At 37.5% G+C, this 25,390-nt stretch overlaps 2 protein-coding genes across 2 annotated transcripts; one reads left to right on the top strand and one right to left on the bottom strand.

Moving 5' to 3' along the window:
- The first annotated feature begins 11,300 nt into the window (after positions 1-11,300).
- LOC114528915 lies at positions 11,301-15,727 on the top strand. Its single transcript, XM_028550626.1, has 6 exons — positions 11,301-12,891; positions 13,056-13,396; positions 13,539-13,657; positions 13,763-13,883; positions 14,116-14,198; positions 14,528-15,727. The coding sequence occupies exons 1-6, from the start codon at positions 11,301-11,303 to the stop codon at positions 14,610-14,612; spliced, it is 2,340 nt and encodes a 779-aa protein (XP_028406427.1). The 3' UTR covers positions 14,613-15,727.
- A 3,472-nt stretch (positions 15,728-19,199) lies between these two features.
- On the bottom strand, positions 19,200-20,138 carry LOC114528916 (protein FAM111A-like). The gene has a single exon (XM_028550627.1). The coding sequence runs from the start codon at positions 20,136-20,138 to the stop codon at positions 19,200-19,202; it is 939 nt and encodes a 312-aa protein (XP_028406428.1).
- Between the last annotated feature and the right edge of the window lie 5,252 nt (positions 20,139-25,390).

Genomic DNA, 25,390 nt, shown 5'->3' on the forward strand with positions numbered 1-25,390 from the left:
TTTGGTTTCGAACATGAGTGTCATTTAGGTTGCATGGAGCTTGTTTAGTGCAATGTTTTTTAGAAGGAAGCTTATTGTGTGTTTCTTCAAACAAAACTGGTTGACAATCATTAGATTGTAAAACAGTACTTAAGTACTCAGCCTTTCCTTTGCATTTTAAACTATCAACCAATGTTTTGATGTTGTCTTGTGATATAGCTTCATTAGATGGTGTTGGATTAAAGTCAGAATTTCTCTCATTTCTATGTTTTTGCTTTGAATCTTTTTGATAGGTTGATTTTTTTAATATTATATCTTCAAAAAGAACAGTGTCATCAGTGACTTGCCCACTAGGAACATTCCATTGTTGCAAAACCTGGGTACATGTCAAAACATCTGGGAGCTCTAGTAGTTCTAATTGTACATAGTCAATAAATTTAGAACGTACTTTATGCTGGCAAATATAGAAAGAAAGAACCAAGACTTCTACAAAGGTTTGCAGAACAAAAACAAGCAAAACTTTACACAACAAGTGAAAATACAACGTCGTAGACTCACTAGACTGACTAACGCAACTTTGACTGCGTTTGTTTACATTTTTCGCGCCAAAAATATGCAAAGCCAAGCAAGCCTAGATCTGTATGAAATAGTCACCGAATGTAGAAAGAACATGCCATGTTCAAAGCTCAAAAAACAGGGGAAGAAAAGTGTTATAATTCTAAAAATTGCAAGGTTTAGCGATACAATATGGGGGATTATTTCCATGTTAGAATAATGTTTTTATCGCGTATTGATAGAGTAACTCACCACTTGGAAGTGACTGGGAGCCTTGATTCGAAGGCCATTTTCGTCAAATTGGCGGTTCACTCCTTGGCATTTGAAAGGCCGTTTTGTCGTTTAAACTAGCCCGATTGCTTCTAAATTTAGATTTGCGTATACCTGCGACTCATATTTTTCGTAAGAAACGATTGATGTTTACTTTCGTTTAGAAAAAGGGCTAAAATCGGCACGATTTCTTTCGGAAAAAATATCGCTCCTACCGTCCTACGCTTAACGCCATGACAACTAAAATGAAATTCGATAATCAACTACCGTCATGCTTAGCGCGCGTGCTAAAAGTGAAAGGTCTATTGTCGGGTTGGGTACGCCACTGGTTTTCTTACTTCGAGATATTTTGAATTTCTGAAGTTACAATTCCTTTTTCGATTCCCAAGGTACAGGTATGTGTATAATAATATTTCAGTTCCGCTCTCGCAAACTGAAACTGGGGTATCTTAACCTCTCTATAGACTCTATTCTATCCTTCAAACGTTTCGTAACATCATAGCGCACGATTATATAACTTGAAGTCGTTCGGTCGTAACATTTGAATGATATAGATGCAAGTGTAGATGTATAGCTATAGCTGTCTGTGGCTGTATATAGCTGTATGGGAAACCTTTAAATAACCATTGTTATCTTAACAAGACTGTTTCGCTGAAAAAATTGGAAAATGAATTCATAATAATTATACATGTTTATTCAGTTACTTACTTGACATCGGCAGAATTTCAGAGTATACTATCCGCGTGACGGCAAAACATCTTATTCATACTTGAATGAGGCGATTGAAATATGCTTTGGCACTGTGGTGTGTATATTTTAATATTCGTTGTCTTGAAAAATATAACAATAAGATGAAAGAATTAAAGAAATCTTGAAAAGCAATGACGAACATGCAAGGTGTTCTGGGAAGCAAGACTAGTTATGTGGCGCGCAGCGGGGTCTAAACAAAATATTCGATTGTTATTCAAATATATAATACGGTGCTTTTTAATTACTTTGTTATAAAAGTTTGGTAAATTTAAAAATCAGTATAGGTTCGCCGAGAGAGATGTTTTGCTAAAAAATTTGTCACGTTACGCGCCCGAAATAATTTCATGATTGAACCTAGTTCCTTTGCCCGTACTTATTGGTACTTTTCACGTTTTATTGAAACTATGGAGGCATTTAATTAGCATGGAAAGATTTGTAAGAGCCTATACTCATATCTTTATTCTTTTCTCTCCGGACTTTGTGACCGGGCAGTTCGCAACTCGGGAGATACCCTCCATTATGTTATCTTCTGTAGATTGTATGCATGCGTGCACCTGTAAGGTTAGAACGAAACGTGCAGGCTCTCTTGTGTTTAGGGATGTTTCTAAAACAGCTGACAAGCGAATTCTTTTCAAACTTCCACCCGGTTGCTATACATACGCCTCTGTGTACGCCAACATGTTCCTTACTGACGTGCTGTTCCTCGGATCCCTGTTCATTTTCATTCGGTCCGATTATTTAGTTTATTAATAGCTCCAAGGAACAGAATCTTAGCTGCTGTAAACCCTTTTTGAGGCCATGATACTATCAACCAAAGGTATATCGATCAGTGTGTAACAAAATATAACACTCGCGCAGCTAGTGTAAAGTGTATTATTTACTAACAAAGCTTTAGATTTTAACTTCTAGTGACAATTTTAGGCCTTTTAGCAGTTTATATGAGGCAGTGTTGCCCGGCACTGGGCTGATTAATATATTATTATAAATGATATTGATCGAATAATACAATAATGCAGTAGCTATTTCATTCAGTTTTCACTTTATTTCACACGAGTTTTGATTAAGCGACAGCAAGTAGGTAGCGAAACAATTATACGCCTACACCACAATCGGAATACCGTAATTACTCGAATAAACGCCTCCCTCGAATGTATGCCGGGTCATATGACTGACTTGCAAAAACAGCTTCAGGGAAAACCCCCAAGAAGTAAATGTCAATATATATAAATATATATATAGATACATATACTTTGCCATCATATATAATTGTATACGTAATGCAGTGAGAAATGTTTTAGTACAAACATTAAAGTGGCGATGTATTATAAAAATCTGCAGAGTTACAGTGTGTTGAACGTCAACGACAAGCAATTATAATGCAGCGCGTAGATTAGACTGAACAAAAATATGTTGTTATTACCTTTCTTCTCAGCAGAGTAAGAGCTAAATGAAATAAATATCTAAAATAAACATGACATTCCTGTGGTATTAATCATTGGCTATATATCTACTGATATGATGCGCAAAATGAATAATTTGACAGAAATTTGACTGCCATGCACTGGCAAAAAAATTAGCTTGACGAGTAAAGACTGGTAATCAAGAACGTTCTTATTGGCTAAGACGGAAAGTTTACATTTTAATGGGAACGTCAGCAGTTTAAAAGTCAAAAAATAAAGTGTGTAAAAAAGATAAAGATTAAAAGTTACATAAGCGAATACCTATTTACTTTGTTTATTCCGTATGTTAAAATGAATATATGAAAATGTGCCCCCCAATTATCGTCTCCTGTACGCCACTGCGTGTTTTTGAGGGCGTAATTTGAATTTTGATAGAACAAATGCAACTACAGGGTGTCTCAAAAAAAACGCAACCACTTAAATATGCAGAACATTAATACAGCTCTTAAGCGCAATAGATAAGCACCTCTGGGAATTGAAAATGGCTCTTAATCCTTCATTTACAATGCTAAAAGCAGAACTATGGCAGAACTATGGTGCAAACCCGAACAATATTAATATTCTTGCATATTTAAGGGGGTTTTTTTTGGTTGGTTTGCGTTTTTTTTGAGACACCCTATATACTCAGTTGTCGTCACATATTGGATCGTGTTCCTATACCAAAACCAGTGTCGCCTATGCTATGGGGCAATTTAATAATGTAAACAACACGACAGAGGGTGCGTGGTTGAACAGTTTGCACAGTCTCGCGACGCGACATCCTTTGGCGACGGCTTCAAACATTTGTTGATAGTTTTTATCGCCCAACAGCCGCAATATCAGCGATTTAAAATATTCCTGGAGCATGTCGCTTATTGCTCGTGCAGTTTGGAACGCCAGGCGGTAGTATAATCCTTGTTCATGCCTGGTTGGCCGGTATTGTGTGCCGTCTTTTGTAAGGTTTCGATGTGGCTAACGCTCGTGTATTTATCGAATTCCGTTGGTGGACAGTTGGCGTAATCTATGGCTTTCTTTAATAGTTCTGCCACGTTCAATTGCCTAGTTGCTGCAGGGACCGTTTTAATAAATCCACCTCTGTTCTCAGTATCTATAGACTCTATATATAGACGGAAAAAATGCGTTTACTCATCTTTTATGCAAAAATTCTGCGTTACTTTATTGCCACCTACGACGATTGTGACAATATTCATGCGATCTACCGGATCACTTGGATAGCTGATCGCATGCACTATGAAATTGACACTTAGTCAGTTGTTCACCGGCGAGGACGACTTAACACACGAGGCACACGAGCACACACGTCACACGTGGCTTGGGTGAGGCTTCACCGGCATATCTTTGAGTGCGCTTGCAATGTCTATGCCACTCCATATTTGAGGTAATTATGCAATGTTTGGGTACGTTTTTATTAGTGTAACATAGCGTGAGTTTTCACTAAATCTGGTGCTAATGATCAATGTCGGTTTTTGACTTTTTGATATTGTGGGCGAGTTGGTCTCACCTGTGGTCTCACTCATGTGTTCCTGTAGATTATTGGTGACGGTGTGATATGGATGACGACGACTAAAGCAGTCGCATTAACTATAACAAAAGGACTAACATTATATGCATGATCATATGTTTAGTGTAAAAGTAAGGTGTTATTACACGCATATTTGCCAAAGCACAGGAACTAACATCAGGTGCCTGTTTGAAAAAACACGAGGGCGTATGAAGCGGTCATGTTTGAACACGAATTCGAGTGTTAGGAGGCCTTACAACATCGGTGTAAGGAGGTCGGTGCTGCCGTATTTTTGTTCACGCGGATATATAAGGCGAATACTTTTGATTCTTACCTCAAGCTCTTCTTTTGGTTGTGGCTGGGCGGCTGGCTGTGGTTCTGTGACAACTGGCTAAGTTGGGCTGTCACATGAGCTGGCGCTTCGGCCGGTGTTACAGCGGATAGTGTCCCCCCGCGGATAGTGTCTCCCCGCGGATAGTGTCCCCCCATAGTGTCCCCTTTAATTACTTTACCGCGGATAGTGTCCCCCATGTGAAAGTCCAAAACAAAAGTTAATATTTGCTAGAAAAGATATTTTATATAAAAAATTTGCTTAGTAATACATTTTAACTACACAACAACATACTTAACTACATAAAGGAACAAGAATAGCAATAATTTATCTAAACATTTAACTATGATACAGTACTTGAAAGTTCGTCATGCATATAAATTGTTCAGGATGCAGGAGGCGTGCATTCAGGGCACAACCACTGTTCATTTTCGTCCATACTTTCCACATTGACGCCACCAAAGTGAAACCAATGGTCGCACAAATCACACAAAATCATGTCGTCGCATTCGTGAAATGCTTTAGTGCTTTTGTTTTTGAGGAATGCCTTGCAAGTCATTAGTCATGTTTATGTCGTATATTAAAGTTATGATATTGTGTAATAACATGTTTAAATTTTTAGTCACTAAAATTCGAAATACAAATTTAGAACTTTTTCAATCACGTAATCGTGATCGACCAAAGAACTAAATCTTCTTTAGTTGTTTTTATGGGGGGGACACTATCCGCGAAAGGGGGCATTATCCGCGTCGCGGATAGTGTCCGGAAGGACATAATCCGCTAGCGGATAGTGTCCGGGGGGACACTTTCTGCGGGGGACACTATCCGCTAGGACACCGGTTCCTGGTCGTGTATCTGTTGTCGCACTTGCCTCTCCTAAGCTGCGTCTTGTTGAGGAGGTACACCGTACCCGCTGGTTTGGGTGCCGAACAATAGCTATAGGTCGCAAATTATGTTGCAATTATGCGGTCCGCATCGTACGAAGGCTTCGTCTGACTATTCTGTATTTAGTATACACCCGACTATTGTCTATTACACATCCTACATTCTGATTGGCTACTCAACCATTGTCTATTCGTGATGGTGATCGTTTGGGAAAAATTCGCTCGCACGACCGTATAAAATTGAATTAATTAAATTATTTTTCGGTGTAATTGCGGTGTATTGATTATTTTCTCGAAATTAATATATCTACAATCCTGGAAAAAAATTCGTAGACTTTCCTAATTTTGATATTTCCTCCCCCCTCCCCCCCCATTACAATGTTGAACTAGTGTTGTATCTCTTCCAAATTGTCATTAAACTGAACAACATTGTAATTGGGGGAGGGGGGGGGAATTTATGGCAACTTGTCTTTTAGTTGAGAGAATTGGTACATTTGCTGTACATAACTGGAAATCTGATTGGACTTCGAAAAAAGTCTCCCAATATTTTTTCCAAGATTGTCTCAGTTTAAATATTCAGTTAAAAAACGTTTCGCTAGCCTATTCGTTGTTTATGATAAAGTTCTGCTGTGTAGGTCTTTTTTTTAAGTGTGAGATGCCAGGGTGCCGTAAATACAAGTTTTTGCGTTTTTAGGGGGGGGGAGCTAGAGTTTATAAAGGGGGGATACATGTCTATATAAATATTACATAACGTCTCACCACCATGTAGAAGGCTCAGTGCGATCTTTGTTTTGCATTCTGAGTGGTAACTTTAAACTATTTGTTCACGAGTTTGCTATGTTATTTAAAGTTTAATGGATGAAATTGATAAATCTAAACCAAGACGAACATATTTGGTCACTTACAGTAGAGCGGATTTGAAGAAATTTCCTTCAAGGGAATCTTTTGCTAAAGTTGTAGTCGCGGCTTTTACATCGAACCGCAGCAAAGTCGTTCCACAACATTGGGCATGTTGCTTAGAAAAGCACTCAGATGGTGGTCTTCATTACCACGTAGCCTTGAAGCTTAGTGGTCCCAAAAGATGGCTGGAAGCCAAAAAAAGTCTTGAAGCACAACACCGTATAATGTCAATTTCTCTGACCACGATGGATACTACAGCGCGTATCAGTATGTAAACAAATGCGATGATACGGTTTATCACAGCACAGGCCACCCAAACCTGCAGGAAATTGGCTCTCCCAAAACCAAGAGATGTCAACAATTATATGCCAAACGGCGCCGTGAGAAAACGCAATGTTCAACGTTGAACAACGCTGGTGAATGTTCGACAGCTTCGAAAAGAAAGAAAAAGCTGTCGAATTTAGAAGTGGCTGAATTTCTAGTCAACGAAGGGATTAAATCTGAGACCAAATTGTTAGCGATTGCTAATGAGCGGCGCGAACAAGGAAAGAAAGATCTCGCAGATTTTGTGCTGTCGCGTAATTCTAAATGTCTTAACGACCTTATCCAGCAAACATGGAAGATGAATGACGCCTCTTCGACCCTAGAACGAGAAAAGAAATCACGAATTGACGTAATACGGAAAGCAGCTAGTGGCGAATGTGTAACGACCTGTGAAGGCCGATGGTTAAAAAGTGCTCACGAAGTGCTTATGAATAATAAAGTTCATCCGATAGTTTTTGCTGCTGCTGTGAGAGAGCTACTAGGGAGGTTAAGATCGACTTCCGCTACGAGTACCGATACCAATATTCCGTCACGCACATGCGCAGACGTAACAATCGTCCAAAATGTGATAACACTGGAAGTCGCGAGTACCGTTTTGGGGCTGAAAATGGAAGTCGATAGGTAGGCGAAGTACCGAATTATATTTACTGTATTATTACATTTCCTGCAGTTTTTTCTAATAATGTTATTTAGTTTTTAGTTGTGTAATGTTTCTGCTTTGTTTGTTGAGACTTAAGGATTGTGATTAGAGTTTTTGATGTGAATACAGCCGCTATACTCCGCCATGTTTATTCACTTCTTACGGAAGTCACAATCTTAACGCTTTAGATTTCCGCGCTGCCAAACAGTAATACGTCATGTATTTTTGTATCGGTACTGGTAGTGGAAGTAGATCTTAACCTCCCTACTGTTGCTGGGAAGAGGAAAACATAGGAATATTATTATAGTTGGCCCGACGAACTGTGGCAAAACATTCCTATTGAAGCCATTGCAGTTAATTTTTAAGACATTCTTAAACCCTGCAGCCGACAAATACGCTTGGGTTGGAGCCGACACCGCCGAGATTATTTTGTTGAATGATTTTCGATGGAGCAAAGAGGTTATTGAATGGAAGAGCTTGTTGTTGCTGTTGGAAGGAGACGTTGTAAAACTACCTGCTCCAAAAAACCACTTCAGCGCCGATGTCTGTATCGATAAGGACACTCCGGTATTCGCTACTTCAAAGTGCATAATTAAGTACAGGGGCAATTACAACTCAGAAGATCAAAATGAGGACGCAATGATGGCGTCAAGATGGAAAGTGTTTTACTTTTCATATGGTATACCGGAAAGCCAGCAGAAAGATATGGCACCCTGTGCAAAATGCTTTGCTGAGCTTGCTCTCTTAGGTGAAATAAACTAGAGTACGTTATAAACTTACACCTTTCATAAGCTGTTCTGTTAGTAAGCGCTAACGGTAACAATGGAGTCTACGATACTGTTGTGTTTATTTTAATTCTCGTGTGTGAGATACTGTTTGGACTAGAAACATTAATTTAATAACCATTACTTTCGTGCTTTATACTATATACACTTTATAAGAAGTCTAAAATATACATGTTACGCCATGTTACACTACATGTTACACTACATGTTACACTAAAATTACTATATTTTACTATAGTTTTTAACATGTTACAACATGTTACACCTAGTCTTTAAATAACTATAGTTTCTTTAAAAAGTAGGTGTAACATGTTGTAACATATCAAAAACTATAGTAAAATATAGTAATTTTGGTGTAACACGTTGTGTAACACACAGTGTAACATGATGTAACATGCGATAATTTTAGTCTAAGCCTTGTATGCTTAGAGTGTTGCTAGAACTAATATTAGTTTTTACATGGAAAAGTTTATAAAAAGCAAATGTTTCTGCATAATAGTTATACATGAGTTAAAATTAGCATTAAAGCACGTATAATGTGCAATTAGCTGAGTTATTTACACTGGTAAAAGTTCAACACTCTTGTCAAAGACTACAAAGGATAAATGACATTTTAAACTATCCACTCAGTACTTGGTTCTTTGACCCTTTTTCTTATAACCGCCGTAATCCTTCCATCCATGCTGTCAATGATTTTATCAATTTCCTCAGGACTGAAATTCAGCATGGTTGTTTTGACCCGATTAGACAGTTCTTTAATGTTCGTTTACGATTTGTTTTTCAAAATGCATCTGATTAAACGAACAGTAAGCGAATGAAAAAAATTTTCAATTGGATTAAGATCAGGGCTTCTAGGAGGAATTTTAAACACTAAACCACCGACTTTTTTGATAGCTTGCTTTGCCATCTTGGAATTTTGCCTTGGGCATCCATCCATGAGGAATCGTTTTCCTTTTGGGTTTGAAGATTTTTTAAATGTTTCGGGAAAAGATGACTTAACAATTTCGGCAAACTTATTCCCAGTAATCGTTCCATCATATTGCTCACACAAGACAACGCCTTTGCCGTAAGATATAGCAACCATGAAATTGACATTAATACCACCTTCCTTTTTTCCCTTGGCTGTGCAATTGAATTTTAAACCTTCTCCCCGTTTCCTCCATTCTCGAGCACCTGGTGCACGTGCTTGGTCGTAAGGATTACGTTTGTACTGAAATCCTTTCCCATCTAAATAGAAGGATATACCAGTTCTCCAAAATTCGACACCTAATTGTTGCCTTCTTATCTTTCTGCAAAAACTGGCTCTAGATTTCAGATCCTTGGCATGAAGAAGACCTTTTTTTTTGTTTGTAAATACCAGTAGCCTTCTGCATTTAAATGATTCCGTACCGTACGGCTGGTTACATGCTTTAAACCACTGTCCAGCTGAATACGCTTGGACGTAAACGAACCTTCATTCTTTCGGAGATTTTTTAACGAGCGTACCACACTCCTTTTGTCTTGAGGGGATAACTTTGTTGGTCTTCCTTTATTTTGTCTTCTTTTATCAAAAACAGGCTCACCATTTAAAGGTTTCTTGGCATGTTTATATATAGCAGCTTTAGAGTACTGAGGAAACATTTTTAAAAGCCTCGACCCGCGGACTTTTGAAAGCTGATATGCCGCCCTAATTTGAGCAGAATGCGCCAAAGACACCTTTTTGGCAGTTTTTTTAACCATCTAAAGTACAAGATACATAAAATAAGAAATTGCAATAAGAGTTTTTTTAAATATTGCCAACTCGCGACCTTTTATGCCAGTAAAATCAAAACGTATACAAAACGCTCATTTTAGAAAATATCATTTATGTAGAAAATTGAACGCAAATTAACCGTCCCCCCCCCCCCCGATTTTCCTCCATCATCCCCAAAATGCCTACTGCAACCGAAAAGTAGTTGCCACGATTATATCACTGCAAAATTGTGGAATTATAGTTTCAAATTTATTTCTAATTACCATTACAAACTTTTAGCTATTTCCCATTCTTCAGACAATCCTGGAAAAAAATTCGTAGACTTTCCTAATTTTGATATTTCCTCCCCCCTCCCCCCCCATTACAATGTTGAACTAGTGTTGTATCTCTTCCAAATTGTCATTAAACTGAACAACATTGTAATTGGGGGAGGGGGGGGGGAATTTATGGCAACTTGTCTTTTAGTTGAGAGAATTGGTACATTTGCTGTACATAACTGGAAATCTGATTGGACTTCGAAAAAAGTCTCCCAATATTTTTTCCAAGATTGTAGGTACAGGGTGTATACTAAAATAAATAAACAACTCGCCTTCGTTGTCTATGAGCGAATAGTCAACTCAGGCTTCTCCGTCGTTGACTATTCGCTCATAGATAACTCGGACTCGTTTTCCAATTTATTAATTGGACAGACACCTGAGTGACCGATTGACAAACCGAGAAGAATGGTTACCCGTTCCTGCATATTCCTCGATCTCCTGTGTTTTTCTAGCCTATACCTGATGCATTTTAAATTACATACTTGACCTTATGATATCTGTGCATATCATCAGTGCAAGGGTTGTGAATAGCAGCAGTATCAACCAAATAGCAATTGGAAAGGTTTACCCACCACCTAAAGCTAAAGATATTATTAATTTAAGAAGATAGGAATTTAAAGAGTGATCTAGTATTTGTTACTTTATTAGTAAGACTACGACTAAGAAGCATGCATGGTGATATGCGATATTTCTATCTATCAGGCAGGAACGCAATTTCATTTGCCTAGTCGAACGTATTTTTATTTAAATTATTTCTCTGCTGTCTGTAGCTTTGCAAAATTTAGGTAAAATTATTAATTACGTTTTAAAAACCATATAAATTGTATATATTCGTTCTATTTATTTCACGTTTAGAATACTTTTTACTGAGCATGGGGAGCACTGTTCGCAAATCTACCAGTCAGATATTTGAAAGAGACCCAGTTGATGATAAAGCTACATGTGCTCAAACACAAGGGCAGGACGTCACTTATCATTTGAAGGACATGAACTTCACGCCAAGCGTTTCTAATAGTGTTCTACGCAAATTTTCGAAAAACAGCAGTTTTCCTGGAGTATTAACAAAATACTTAAGTCGCCAGGAGATGCTCAATTTTGATGCTAAGCATTCCGGAAAAAGAAGTAGGTTTTTGAAGTTAGAAATACGAAAGGGCATTATACACATCATATCCATTCAACTTGCACAAGAGGGGCAATTAACGAAATTTTCGCAACATCAACTTTCTCAACAAATTGATGGTTTTAACTTACAAATTCTATCGCGTGTTATATACATATTATACAACCAGATAACGACTATCTCTACTGAAATGCCAAAACTAAGGGCCGAAGATTATTGTAATAAGCTTAAGTTAAGCGAAGATTTAATATTGGAAAATAAAAGGTTGTTAAATGAAAATGAGTCGGTAAAACAGTTATTACGAGAAAAAAATGACCTCATTGAAAAACTTCAGGAAGAGTATCTAGAAAAAGAAAGTCACTTCAAAGAAGAAAAAAAACATTTGGAAAGTGGAATACGGCAGTTCAAGGAAACAATTCTCAGTCTTGAGGAACATATAAAGGGACTTGAAAACGATAAAAAAGATCTGTTATCCGATATAGGAAGACTCTCGGTTGAGATCGACTCCAAAATAACCAAAGAAAAAGATATCGAGAATTTTAAGAAAATATTTTCCAGCAAGTCCGCTTCCTCTGTAAACGCAAGTGAAGAATCCGCCGAGATAGTCGTCTCTCCTGATAATCATCGCACTGAAGAAAATATTCCTCGAAATCAAAACCAACCAGACCGTGTTGGATCAAGTTCAGGTGTGCTCCCTTCAAATGAAAGCAATGGTTCATCTGAACCGCTGCGTTTTCCAGTCCAAATACAAGAAACAGATGTTGCTGATGGAGGGAATACATCTCTTTCGTCAGCCATATCTTCAGTCCATAATGCATATAAACAACTATTGCTAGCCGTTGCCAATAGTTTGCTCACCGGTGATGTCATGAAGCTAAAAGATTGGGCTCATGAACAGTTTTCAGTCGCAACGAATCTTACTTCAACCGAAGTCATTCTTCAATTGGACCGAAAAGATGTTATCAACATATCGAATACAAGCGTGCTTCGCGAATTCCTCAAGTCAATTCTGAGAATTGATTTAGTTCACCTCATCGATGAATACAACAGCGGAAACTATGTTAATTTGAGAAGGTATGTTGTTAAAATTAAGGAAAAGAGCGTGAGCAGCACACGGGAAGTAAATCGGGCGTACGCATCTCGTAGAATTCCGTCTCAACGAGAGATATCTGAACAAAACCTCCCCCCTGTTCGTACAGACACTATGGTCATGCCTCCTGTCAGTAATCAACATGACATAGCCAATGTTCATCATCAGAAGCCCAGCACAGCGGTCTCAAGACGAAATAGATTGTGCACGCTTGAAGATGTCCCTAATGGCCGTGCAAGAGATACAGCAAGAGGTTGGTTTGAAATAACTTTTATCTAATTTCACAATTACTCCAAAATTTTGTTGCTTTTAGATGTGCCACTTTGGAATCAATGACCATTAAGCAAAGTTGGGCACTATTTCTACCGATGTAGAATAACTAACTTATAAAGCTACAATTTTTGCAATTATTTTCAGGTAACGAAAGTAGATCAAGAGAAGCAAGCAATGGGACTACAGAGAATTCAAGACATCAAGAGCACCGAACACGTGCCCGTAACCAAAACGCACAATTCAATTTTCCATCCACATCAAATAATCCAAATGGTCGGTCTGAGAGATCAAACAATGTGAAGAAACAACCAGATAGGTGGTTGTGTAATCACTACAAAAGACGTTGCATGGTGAAATTTGAATGTTGTGATAAATACTGGGCTTGTCATCGTTGCCACAACGAGACGAGCACGTGTCAGCAAAAGAAACTGAAATCACGTGATACGACGATGGTAAAATGCATGGAATGCGATAAAGAGCAACAGGTAATGAACAATAGCATAATAGCTAATTTATTTCATATGGAAAATTTCCCCCGCTTGAGGATTTTTAATTTTTTCAGCCTCGAATTTCCTATATTTTTTTGCAACTTTTCCATAGCAATTTTTCTCCATTACCTTCTTATAGTTCGGTCAATTTTGTGTTTCGTGTAACAGTCAATTCGCTGATTTTTACTGTGGTCTTTGCAAACATCTTACTGGAAGAGATGATCATCCCTATCATTGCGAGAAATGTGGAATTTGCAGGTGGGAATTTTTGCTATATAGTTAACTCTATAGATCAACTTAAAAAATAATTATATTCTTTAATTACGATGTCTCAACTGACTTCATGACAACTTAATATTGCAGAATCCACGGAGATCGTTCATTTCATTGCGACGTCTGTGGTGTTTGTCTTGATGTTCAGCTCAGAGGAAATCATAAATGTCGTCCAGATTCCGCTCATGACAACTGTGGTATCTGTCTAGAGGTATAAAACTATAAGCGATATTTAAAATTTACTTGCAAAATCTGAACCCTCCTTCATGACTTCACGTCACAGTAATTTGTTTCCGGACATCATTTTTCAGTTTAGGTTTTCTGCTTTAAGAAACCCGTGCAATTTACTATTAATTTCAGTGAAACAAGCTTGGGAAACTTGGGTACTCTCGTGTAATTAAATATATCAATACATTTTAAAAATGTCCTTCATTTTTTTGCAGGATGCGTTTACGGGATGTCAAATTTTGCCATGTTCCCACAAAGTTCATAAAGAATGCTCCAAGTTAATGATTCAAAACGGAATGTAAGCTGAAGGTTACATTATAATATATACCCCTCATAGTTACGACTTTCCTGCTGGCAAAAAGTCCCCTTTAACAACACTACGTTTAGTTGTATACGAATGTCATTCTGACGTATGGAAATTGGTTTTGGTGTGAAAACTGTTGCCACAATTTTGTGAAAATTATAAATCTTACTTGCAGCTCTTTTTAACATCAAATTGCTAAGAATAGCCTGCATCATTCATTACTATTTTTAAAAGGAATGATGTAATTATACGGTTGACCGTGAGAGGTGACATAAGAGTCTTTTTTCATGCTATTTCTTCAACCCTTTTCATTCTTTTTTCAGGACTCGCTGCCCAATATGTCGAGAAAGTTTTGCCCACAAACTTCAAAGAAAACCAGTTAGAAAACAAACAATAAAAACAAGGTGATTTAAGTCAGTAAATCACTCTGCTCTCTTGGAATTATGGGGTGAACTGAAGATTTTTAGACTGATTGGGACATGCATTGATATCATTACGATAGCGTAATTATCGTATTTTTACGTCACTGAACCATTATCAGATTCCCGAGAAGGCAGAAATTTGTGGCAAACTCGTTATCAACCACATGATGCACGTGAGCAAGTAAATAAATTAAGATTTTGGATGGAATTTAACATGCACGCGCATGGCACGTTGATTGGGTGGATTCATTCAGAGATCGAGGAGAACATACATTTTCGGGAAGCAATGAAGAGCAAGTGAAGAAGCTATCAATATAATCGTAATTTTTGGGTCTTTTTTAATTTTTCGCATAACATGCAGTATATTAGCGATTTAAAAATTTTCAAACTAGGGCATAAAGAAATAAGTCTCCTTTAATTAATATGAGAGTATAATGAAGATGGAAGCTTTCGATCATTCTCATTTAACTTTCCATGGTAGATAGATAGATATCAGATGATATCAGACTTACAGATTTCTTTTGTAAGTGCAATAGCTCACAATGGAAATCCGTCGGGCAGAACTGAATATATGAATGAACACCCCCCCAATTATCGTTCTAGTTACGGCCCTGGATCGAAGGCCCTCTGCTGAGCACGATCTTTTTCTTTAGAGACCTGTTTATCCAGGGTGGTTCATTTACTACGATTGTTTAGGAAGACATAGGAATGATAATATCCATAACGGTTGTAACCACTTCTTCCAAGATATTTACTTTAGCGTCGCACGTAGTTTTGTTATGTACTAGTGCAACTACATTGCCAGACGCTTGGTTGGTTATCAATCTCAGGTTTTAATTGAGAACTTGGTCTGGTAGGTTTCTGGTTTAACTTTAGTTTGGACTTTAACTGTGACATGATCTGAGAGCCAAAATCGGGAGAGCTTTATTGGGGTGTCTTAATAAGGGTTTAGGTTAGTAAGGATAATATCTAACTTATTTTGTCCCCGAGTTGCATGCATGCAAATTTGATTATATATTTTTTTCAGCTTAAAGTCATTTTTCAATCTAGTCATGTCTATAGCATGTTGAAATCACCGAGTAGGATAATTCCAGTATTCCACTATTGAAGTACTGTGCTTTAATCAATGACATACTTTTAAGAAGGTAGTCTAACACGAGGGAGTCAACTGCGCTTGTTGGATGGTAAACAGTACCTGCTACATATATCTTACAACATATATAATTATTATATTCGCGTTTATTCAATAAAAACTTTGCGTATAGCTACACATAAGTTTAAATAATTGTTTCAAATTTCGAAAATGTTGATATTTCAACTCTTGTTAAAGCATTTCAAGTCCTAACATACGTTAGATGTAAAATTCCGCCATATTGACCGCGCTCCCCAATTTCTCCTCGATGCCCCCTCTTGTTTTATTTATAATCTCTATGGTCCGATGCATGTCTGTGTGAATCATTATTTTCAACGAAAAAAACCATCAGTGATCCATTGGAACTTCGCGGAGATCTAAATCGTAGTGAGGAAATATTTCTTTAACAAAGTTTTCATCTTTGGTACGTTCTAAGTCTTTGCATATCATATTGAACGGAACAGTGTATCTTTGGTTTAGTGTCTCTGAAATCGAGTGATCGCTGACAACAACGCATGTTTCCTGATGAAGTTGTTTTCCTTCTGGATGACCGACAATAACACTCTGTCTTTCCTGCAGTGGGCGACCTCTTATCAGCGCATTCTTTTTTCTGCGAGTTGTCGCATGAAGCTACTTTCAATGTTGCTGACTGGCTAACCATACCCGTGTTGCATTCCACAAAACGAACCAAATTTTCACTACCTGACAATTCTTTCTTGTTTTCCTGTTGATGCACTATCAAATCCTCTATTGGAATGAAAACATTTCAATCACACTTTATATATCATGATGTATGTAAATGTTGGTCAACTATGATAATTTGGATTTTAGCGCGTATATCCCGAAAATAGGAAGTTTTGTAGGTAAGAGACTTCTGTTAGGCAATTTTTTCTGTAAATCAAAGCATATATTACTATAGGATTTGGAAACGCACTTTCAATGTGGTTGCTCCGTTAAACACTTAATAACACTAAATTAATAACAGGAGTCTGATGATGCAATGATATTTTTGTTGTGATCCATTTTGTTTCTAGATGGAGAACGCCCTGTTCTCCTGGGAGCTTGTCAAAATCACGAGTCAAATAAACCGCTGTTCTTAGCCGCTCAACTGCGAGACAAGTTGCAAGAGAGATGTTACACTGCATGCGCAATGCTCTAGAAAAGCATTACTGCGTTGCCGCAATCATTGCGAAAAGCGTAGAAGAACTTGATTCTACTTCGTGATTGGTTGCTGCAACAAAAATGTAGCGAAACTTGATGATTGCGTGGTATGTTACACGTGGTATGTTATAATTCTGCAATGTTTGGGTGAGTTTTCGCCAGTTATAGGATGAATTTTCACTAATTCTGGGGCTAATGATCAACGTCGGTCATTGATATTGTGAAAGAGTAAGTCTCACTCATGTGTCTCAGATTATTGGCGACATACGATGTGATATAAATGACGACGACTATAGAGCAGTTGCATTACTAACATTATATGATCGCATGTTAAATGCCAAAGTAAGGTGTTCGCAGATCTACCAAAGCACAGGAACTATCCGCCGGTATCCATTGAAAAACCACGAGGGCGTATGAAGCGCTCAGGTTCGACCACGAATTCGAATATAAAAGGCGAATACTATAGATTCTTACCTCAAGCTCTTCTTTTAGTTGTGGCTGAGCAGTGAGCGGCTGGCTGTGGTTCTGCGACAACTGGGTGTAGTTTGGCTGGCTACTCGAGCTGGCCCTTCGACCGGTTCCTGGTCGTGTATCTGTTGTGGCAGTTGGTCAATTTCTGGTTACAGCTCCTAATTATAAGCTTCGTCTTGTTGAGGAGGTACGCGCTGGTTTGGGTATTGTACCCTAGGTCGCAAATTGCCTGCCATTATGCCGTGCCACCGTACGGAGGTTTCGTCTTGACTATTCTGTATTTGGGCACATCAACTTTTTCAACAAATTAATGGTTTTAACTTACAAATTCCATCGTGTGATAGATACATATGCAGCAGGATAACGATTGTCTCTACTGAAATGTTAACACTAAGCGCCAAATTAGGTGACGATTTGATAATTATCAAAGTTGTTAAATGAAATGAGTCGGTAAAACTGTTATTACAAGAAAAAATGACCTCATTGAAAAACTTCAGGAAGAGTATCTAGAAAAAGAAAGTCACTTCAAAGAAGAGAAAATACATTTGGAAAATGAAATACTGAAGTTCAAGGAAACAATCCTCCGTCTTGAGGAACATATAAAGGAACTTGAAAACGATAAAAATGATCTGTTATCCGATGTTGGAAGACTTTCATGTGAGATCGAATCCAAAATAACCGAAGAAAAAAACACACGAGAATTTTAAGAAAATATTTTCCAGCAAGTCCGCTTCCTCTGTAAACGCAAGTGAAGAATCCGCTGAGATAGTCGTGTCTCCTGATAATCATCGCACTGAAGAAAATATTCCTCGAAATCCAACCAAGCAACCAGACCGTGTTGGATCAAGTTCAGGCGTGCTTCCTTTCCTAAACGACGGTACTGATTCTGACCGGAGATTCAGTTACACCCGGGTATAGTGAACGAACTGCGAAATCAATGTTGCGGATCATGTCGTCAATGTTGAGTTACGCGCATGCGCTACACGTGAAAGGCAGAAAACTAGTAATTGCTGATATTGTATGAAAAATATCAGAATAATTGCTTTCTTAACAGATTTCATGCTTTTACTCTTCGCTTAGATTTGCTGCCACTAGAATGCCATTCGTATAATCAAAGGTAAAGTTGTCGCATCACCGCATTTATTCGTCATTTTAATGTCATCTTAATTGATAGATAGATTATTCTTCTTTTGATAGATGGATTATTTAATGAGAAATGGTGAATTTTACACCATTATTACAGTAGGTTAAGAATGTTAAAATACAAGAGATAAATGCACTATGATGAGTTTTATAGATTACTACTTGCTGTAATAATAAAGAAATTGAAAAAACGTTCTGTCTTTACAAGTGGAACGTTCAGTTTCCTGCTATAGCGCAAATCATGGTTTACTACAAATATTCGCCAGAATTAAATGATTGAGTTTATTATTAGAATTGGGTTTATTATTGATATTCACGTCCTTGGAGTAAATATTAATTTACCTGGGGCCGGTTGTATCAAGCCCGTTTCGCTTAAACGATGGATAAGTCAAATTTAAATAACACTCTTACATCTCTCTTGAATGAGTCAACTTAAATATTATGCACTGAATATGTAGTTGTAAACAGTATCTTTGAATTAAGGTTAAAAACATTTAGTTTGTTTCTTGAAGTTATACACACATTGACTATATCAAGGTAGTTGACCATTAGAATACTGTTACACAGTGGCGTAGCAAGCCTTCGTTTAATTATTCGTGTCTTTAGAAGTATACTGTCCGATATATGCGTGTCTGCGTGAATCATTATTTTCAACGGAGAAAACAATCAGTGATCCATTGGAACTTCGCGCAGATCTAAATCGTAGTGAGGAAAGATTTCTTTAACAAAGTTTTCATCTTTGGTACGTTCTAAGTCTTTGCATATCATATCGAACGGAACAGCAAATTCCATCAGGGAATATGTCTTCCCGTCCGCCAGGTTCTTCAGTGTGTGTCCTTTGGAGTGCATAGCGACAATATATCCATCCATATCAAATATAGGAGAACCACTTGCACCTGAAAAAAGACTTGTATCGTAGGAAAGACTTTCCTTGTACTCCTCGTAAAATTCCTTTGATTTCTGGTCGCTCACGGGATCACCGGAAATCATTTTGTATCTTTGGTTTAGTGTCTCTGAAATCGAGTGATCGCTGACAACAACGCATGTTTCATGATGAAGTTGTTTTCCTTCTGGATGGCCGATAATAACAATTTGTCTTTCCTGCAGTGGACGACCTCTTATCAGCGCACCAAGTTGATCGCGATTCTCAAGCCTCTTGTCCTTTTTCATTCTTAATAATTTATAGTCAACCTCTTTGCTCTCAATTTGAGGATCTTGTGCTTCATCAACCTCTACGTCGACAAAATTTTCTGTTTGTCCCGGGTAATAATAATCAAATGAAATTATGATGGGCAAATTCTCATTTTGAGGCTGACATCTTTCACGTTTTATATTGTCATAGACATGATGGTTAGTTATCACTAATTCATCGGTGACAAGGAAGCAAGTTCCAACCACCTTTCCACATGCAATTCGACCAATTGATTTTATGTAATGTCCAAATCTTTCCAGCAGTATTGCTGGTATTTTAGTTGATTTGTTTTTTTGTAGGTGGCTGCTGGTAAGGTTTAATATTGAACCGTCTTCGTGTACAAAATTTTGGCATTCCTTTTCCAGCAAGTTTTTGCGAAAAGCTCCTTTCAATGTGGCTGACTGGCTAACCATACCCGTGGTGCATTTTTCCAAACGAACCAAATTTTCACTACCTGACAATTCTTTCTCTTTAGCTTGTTGCTGCACTGTCAAACACTCTATTGGAATGAAAACATTTCAATCACATTTTATTTCAAATGTTGTTCAACTATACAATTTTGAAATCAGTTTTAGCGCATAATATTATACCGAAAATAGGAAGCGTGTACTTAAGAGACTCCTGTTAGGCAATTTTTTGTAGATACAAGCGTATACTAGCTGCCAAGAAATAACTTATCAAAATCCGCGTCCAAGACGCGGGTAATTTGCGTCTACAAACGCCTGCGGTCGCGTCCAATCCGCGGGCATTTTGCGTCCACTTTGCGTCTGCGGGCACTTGCGGTTGCGCTCGTCTGACGACTAGTTTCATTAAAATATGTGAAGTCTCAGAGAAAGATATAATCGATCAAGATCTTCGCCGGAATTGGCCCACTTACGGAAATGTTCTTGGTATTACAAGAACACCAGATTAAATTAAGCTCACCTGATATCTGAGGTATTTGTTCAAGTTGTACCTCATCTCTACTAGAAATGTCTGAACCAATTGCTCTCATCTTTCCATCTCCCTCTTCGTTTGAGAATTTTTCAGCATCTCCCAAACCAAGCAAAGCTTCGGTTTCCTGTCGTTCATCCCCTTGCTTTCTGGCAAATTCCATTGCGATCTCGTACTCCTTAATTGCCAGTTGAAGTCGATTCTCCGACTTATAAATATGTCCTAACCATAGGCGTGCGTCTGTCATTTGCCGCATATCTCCACGTTTCTTCGCCATTTCCAAGGCTCTATGATAATTCTCTCTTGCTTGTTGCATTTTATCGTTTAATCGGTAACTATCTGCCAAGCCAAAATAAGCTTCAGTTTCCTGCCTTCTATCTTTTCGTTCGATCGATAATTCTAAGGCTTCTCTGTAGTAATTAACTGCTAATTGTACGTTCTGTTTCATTTTATGAGCATGTCCCAATCCAAAGTAGACTTCTGTTTGTTGTCTCGTATCATAACGTGCCTTTGCAATTTTTAGGGCCTCCTCATAGCTATCAATTGCTGGTTGAATTTTATTATTCAACCTATATACATTACCTAGCCAAATGTAAGCCTCGGTCTCATGTAAACTATCTTCTTGCTTCTTTGCAGTGTTCAAGGCTTCCGTAAAATTCGCAACTGCTTTTTCAATCTGATTGCTCAACTGAAAAGCATCTCCCAAACCAATATAGACTTTCGCTTTCAGCTGTGTGTCTTCTTTAGCCTTTGTTACCTCTAAGATTTTTTGATAGTATTCAATCGAGGTCTGGTATTGGTTATTCAGTTTATAAGAAACTGCTAGCCCAAGGTAGGCCTTAATCATTTGCTCTTCATCTTTTCGTTTGTTTGCAATTTGCAATGTTTTGTCGTAGTAATTGATTGCTGTTGGAAAATCCTTTGCATATTCAGTATAAGCATATCCTAATCCAAGACATGCCTCTCCAACCTGACGGTCATCTCTGCGTTTTTTCGCTAGTTCAAATGCCTTTTGATAGTACTCCATTGACATGGACCTGTGGAGTTAGATATAAAAATATTTATGATCTGAAATTGTTATCATATCTGAATAATAAAATGTGAAATTCGTGTTTTTGACAAGGGCACAAAAAATAGCTTCAACAAGAATTGCAACAAATGATTCTAACTCCCACGTTGCAGTGTTATTTTGGATTGTTGGGATTAAGGGCCTCCACAGACTAAAGATTTAGTTGTCGACGACTATTTGTGATCGACAACTAAAAGTTATCGACAACTAAATAAGTCCGATAAAGGATTCCACACAGTGGCGCTCAAATACTGATTTAGCAACCGAAATAGCGCGGAGATTAAAAGTAGTCGACAACTAAAACAAAGGTTTTCACACACTAGAAAAACGCCAGAAAATGAGGCCGTCGACAACTATTAGTTGTCCACAACTACGCAGTTCCCCTTTTCGAAAAGGGAAACTGCTTAGTTGTCGGAAACTTTAATTTAGAGTAACACAGTCTGCGGAATGAACTCAATAAAGTTAACACAAAACGTTTCTTTCGCAAAATTTCCAAGCTAATGCAAGAATTGCATACAAATCAAAACAATAACGCACTGAAAGTTCTAACACACAGGCGGCCCAAACCTCGATTAATTCAAAAAGATTTTACAAAAACGTCGCGTAGAATGACAGCAATTTTCAAAAAGAAGTGCATATCTCCAAAACTGCAGGGTGTCCCCAAAACAACGGAATCCGCTTTAATAGTTATGTATTCGTTGAAACTATTATTTACTGGAATCAGATTGGATGTTGATACTTTTTAATAAACCTGACATTTCCGGGGCTCTGAGATTTCATATATTTTGTACTGTAACAGTGTTAGTGAACGCAAAACAAACCAAACCTATAAGAACCAGTCATTTTCTATTAATAACTACATTATGTATGCCGGTTTGGTGTTTTGGGGCCCACCCTGTATATATCTGAATTAAGGCGGTCCACAGAAAAAAACCCCGATTTATAAGGGATAGAAACTTAAAGGTTTCCCCAATCTATCCTGATTATTTTTCTCTAAGAAATATAGAAAGGATTAAAAAGACGCATAAAGAAAGAAAAGTTTTATTGATCACGAGAAAACAAAAGTATTTGATTGGCTTATTCGATTCTATTGTTTAATGTTCTAGTTGTTATCTAAAATTTTTGAATATAAATGCAAAATTTTTTTGTCGCTTTTCATTCTCATTCCCTTTACTTGCGTACAAGTTTCGGAATTAAGTGGAAAAAGCTAAGGATTTATGGCTGACTTTAGGAATTTGGTTTGGAGTTGAACCTAAAGAAGCGTATTCCGTTCAGCTTGAGTGAAATAGCGACAGTTTTTCTTTAACAAGCGTCTTTACTTGTAATTTCTACCCGTTTGACCATTTCCTCTGGGTAAACCATAGCTGAACGTAAACGGCAAACGGGTTAGGGTGTTGTATATTTACTATTGCATTAAACTTGCAAAAACTTAACAATGCTTGTTACAGTGTTAAACAATCTAGTATTACTATTTTCTAATCGGTTTTCTTCAGTGGCGTAGCCAGCCTGACGATTTAGTCATGCTATGCAAATTTTATGTTATTTATTTCTTTAGAAATTCATTGTTTTCACAGTCAATGAACACCAAAATATTAGCATAGCATTGCAATGACTAAATAGACCTTTCCCACCTTTCCCCTTTTAGCAGCACGCGCGCTAAGCATGACGGTAGTTGATTATTGAATTTCATTTTAGTTGTCATGAGCGTAGGAGCGATATTTTTACCGAAAGAAATCGTGCCGATTTCAGCTCTTTTTCTAAACGAAAGTCACATTAATCGTTTCTTACGAAAAATATGAGTCGCAGGTATACGCAAATCTAAATTTAGAAGCAATCGGGCTAGTTTAAACGACAAAACGGCCTTTCAAATGCCAAGGAGTGAACCGCCAATTTGACGAAAATGGCCTTCGAATCAAGGCTCCCAGTCACTTCCAAGTGGTGAGTTACTCTATCAATGCGCGATAAAAACATTATTCTAACATGGAAATAATCACCCATATTTTATCGGTAAACCTTGCAATTTTTTAGAATTATTAACACTTTTCTTCCCCTGTCAGTTTTTGAGCTTTGAACATGGCATGTTCTTTCTACATTCGGTGACTATTTCATACAGATCTAGGCTTGCTTGGCTTTGCATATTTTTGGCGCGAAAAATGTAAACAAACGCAGTCAAAGTTGCGTTAGTCAGTCTAGTGAGTCTACGACGTTGTATTTTCACTTGTTGTGTAAAGTTTTGCTTGTTTTTGTCCTGCAAACCTTTGTAGAAGTCTTGGTTCTTTCTTTCTATATTTGCCAGCATAAAGTACGTTCTAAATTTATTCTTAAATTCGAGAATTTCGGCCACAAAATCCTTTTTTCGTGGTCAGGTTTTTAAAATATAATTGTAGGTTAAGCTAAATTTTTTAAATAAGTTCTATAGTATATTCTAGGTAGCATTTTAAATGTAGTATTTTAAATTAATTGAATAGGTAAATTATTCCGGTTATTAAATAGTATAGTTTAAAATATAAATATAGAGATATAAATTTAAATATATATCTGGCAAAATGGGAGATGAGCCTAGCACCTCAAAGTATGTAGACAATACGCAAGCTAATTCAAGCACAAGTGCCTGCAAAGGTAAAAGTGGAGGGGTCAACTGCTGTGTTCCACAATGCAATAATAATTTACCATCAATTTTAGAAAGGTAAAAGTTTTTGTCCTTGCAAGCTTCATCTATAGTCATATCACATTTTGAATATGGACATTTAATTTCTCCAAGTCTGATCGACTGATTGGGTTCACTAGCATCATGCACAAGAAAATCTGGGCTGGCCCCCAACCAAGGTGACGTTTTATTAACAATAAAACCACAGGATGAGCAGACATTCACACAATTTTGTTTATGTGAAATATACTGTTTCAATGCTTCACTTTCATTTTGTTTTCCCCATGTACAAGGCTTACGGCATGATGGATGATTTTGCACTACTTGTTAGTGTTTTAATTATTGATTTTGGCAAAATTGTTTTTCTTCTTTTTATCACTAATCCAAAATTCGAGGCAGTGATACAATTGTTTTTTCATCGTGCCACTTATCACAAGAGGCCTGTCCGCGCGTATTTCTTTCTATTTCCAAAAACTGGTCATGGTTTACTTCCAAACCAGCAGCATGTGCTTTATGTTTTGAAGGAACATCTGTTAAATCAATATTTTTGGGTCCCAATTGCTTCAGTGTTTGGTTTCGAACATGAGTGTCATTTAGGTTGCATGGAGCTTGTTTAGTGCAATGTTTTTTAGAAGGAAGCTTATTGTGTGTTTCTTCAAACAAAACTGGTTGACAATCATTAGATTGTAAAACAGTACTTAAGTACTCAGCCTTTCCTTTGCATTTTAAACTATCAACCAATGTTTTGATGTTGTCTTGTGATATAGCTTCATTAGATGGTGTTGGATTAAAGTCAGAATTTCTCTCATTTCTATGTTTTTGCTTTGAATCTTAGGTTGATTTCTTTAATATTATATCTTCAAAAAGAACAGTGTCATCAGTGACTTGCCCACTAGGAACATTCCATTGTTGCAAAACCTGGGTACATGTCAAAACATCTGGGAGCTCTAGTAGTTCTAATTGTACATAGTCAATAAATTTAGAACGTACTTTATGCTGGCAAATATAGAAAGAAA

Source organism: Dendronephthya gigantea, unplaced genomic scaffold (assembly GCF_004324835.1).
Source record: "Dendronephthya gigantea isolate DGI-Jeju-01 unplaced genomic scaffold, DenGig_1.0 000052F, whole genome shotgun sequence".
NCBI classification, from domain to species: domain Eukaryota; kingdom Metazoa; phylum Cnidaria; class Anthozoa; order Malacalcyonacea; family Nephtheidae; genus Dendronephthya; species Dendronephthya gigantea.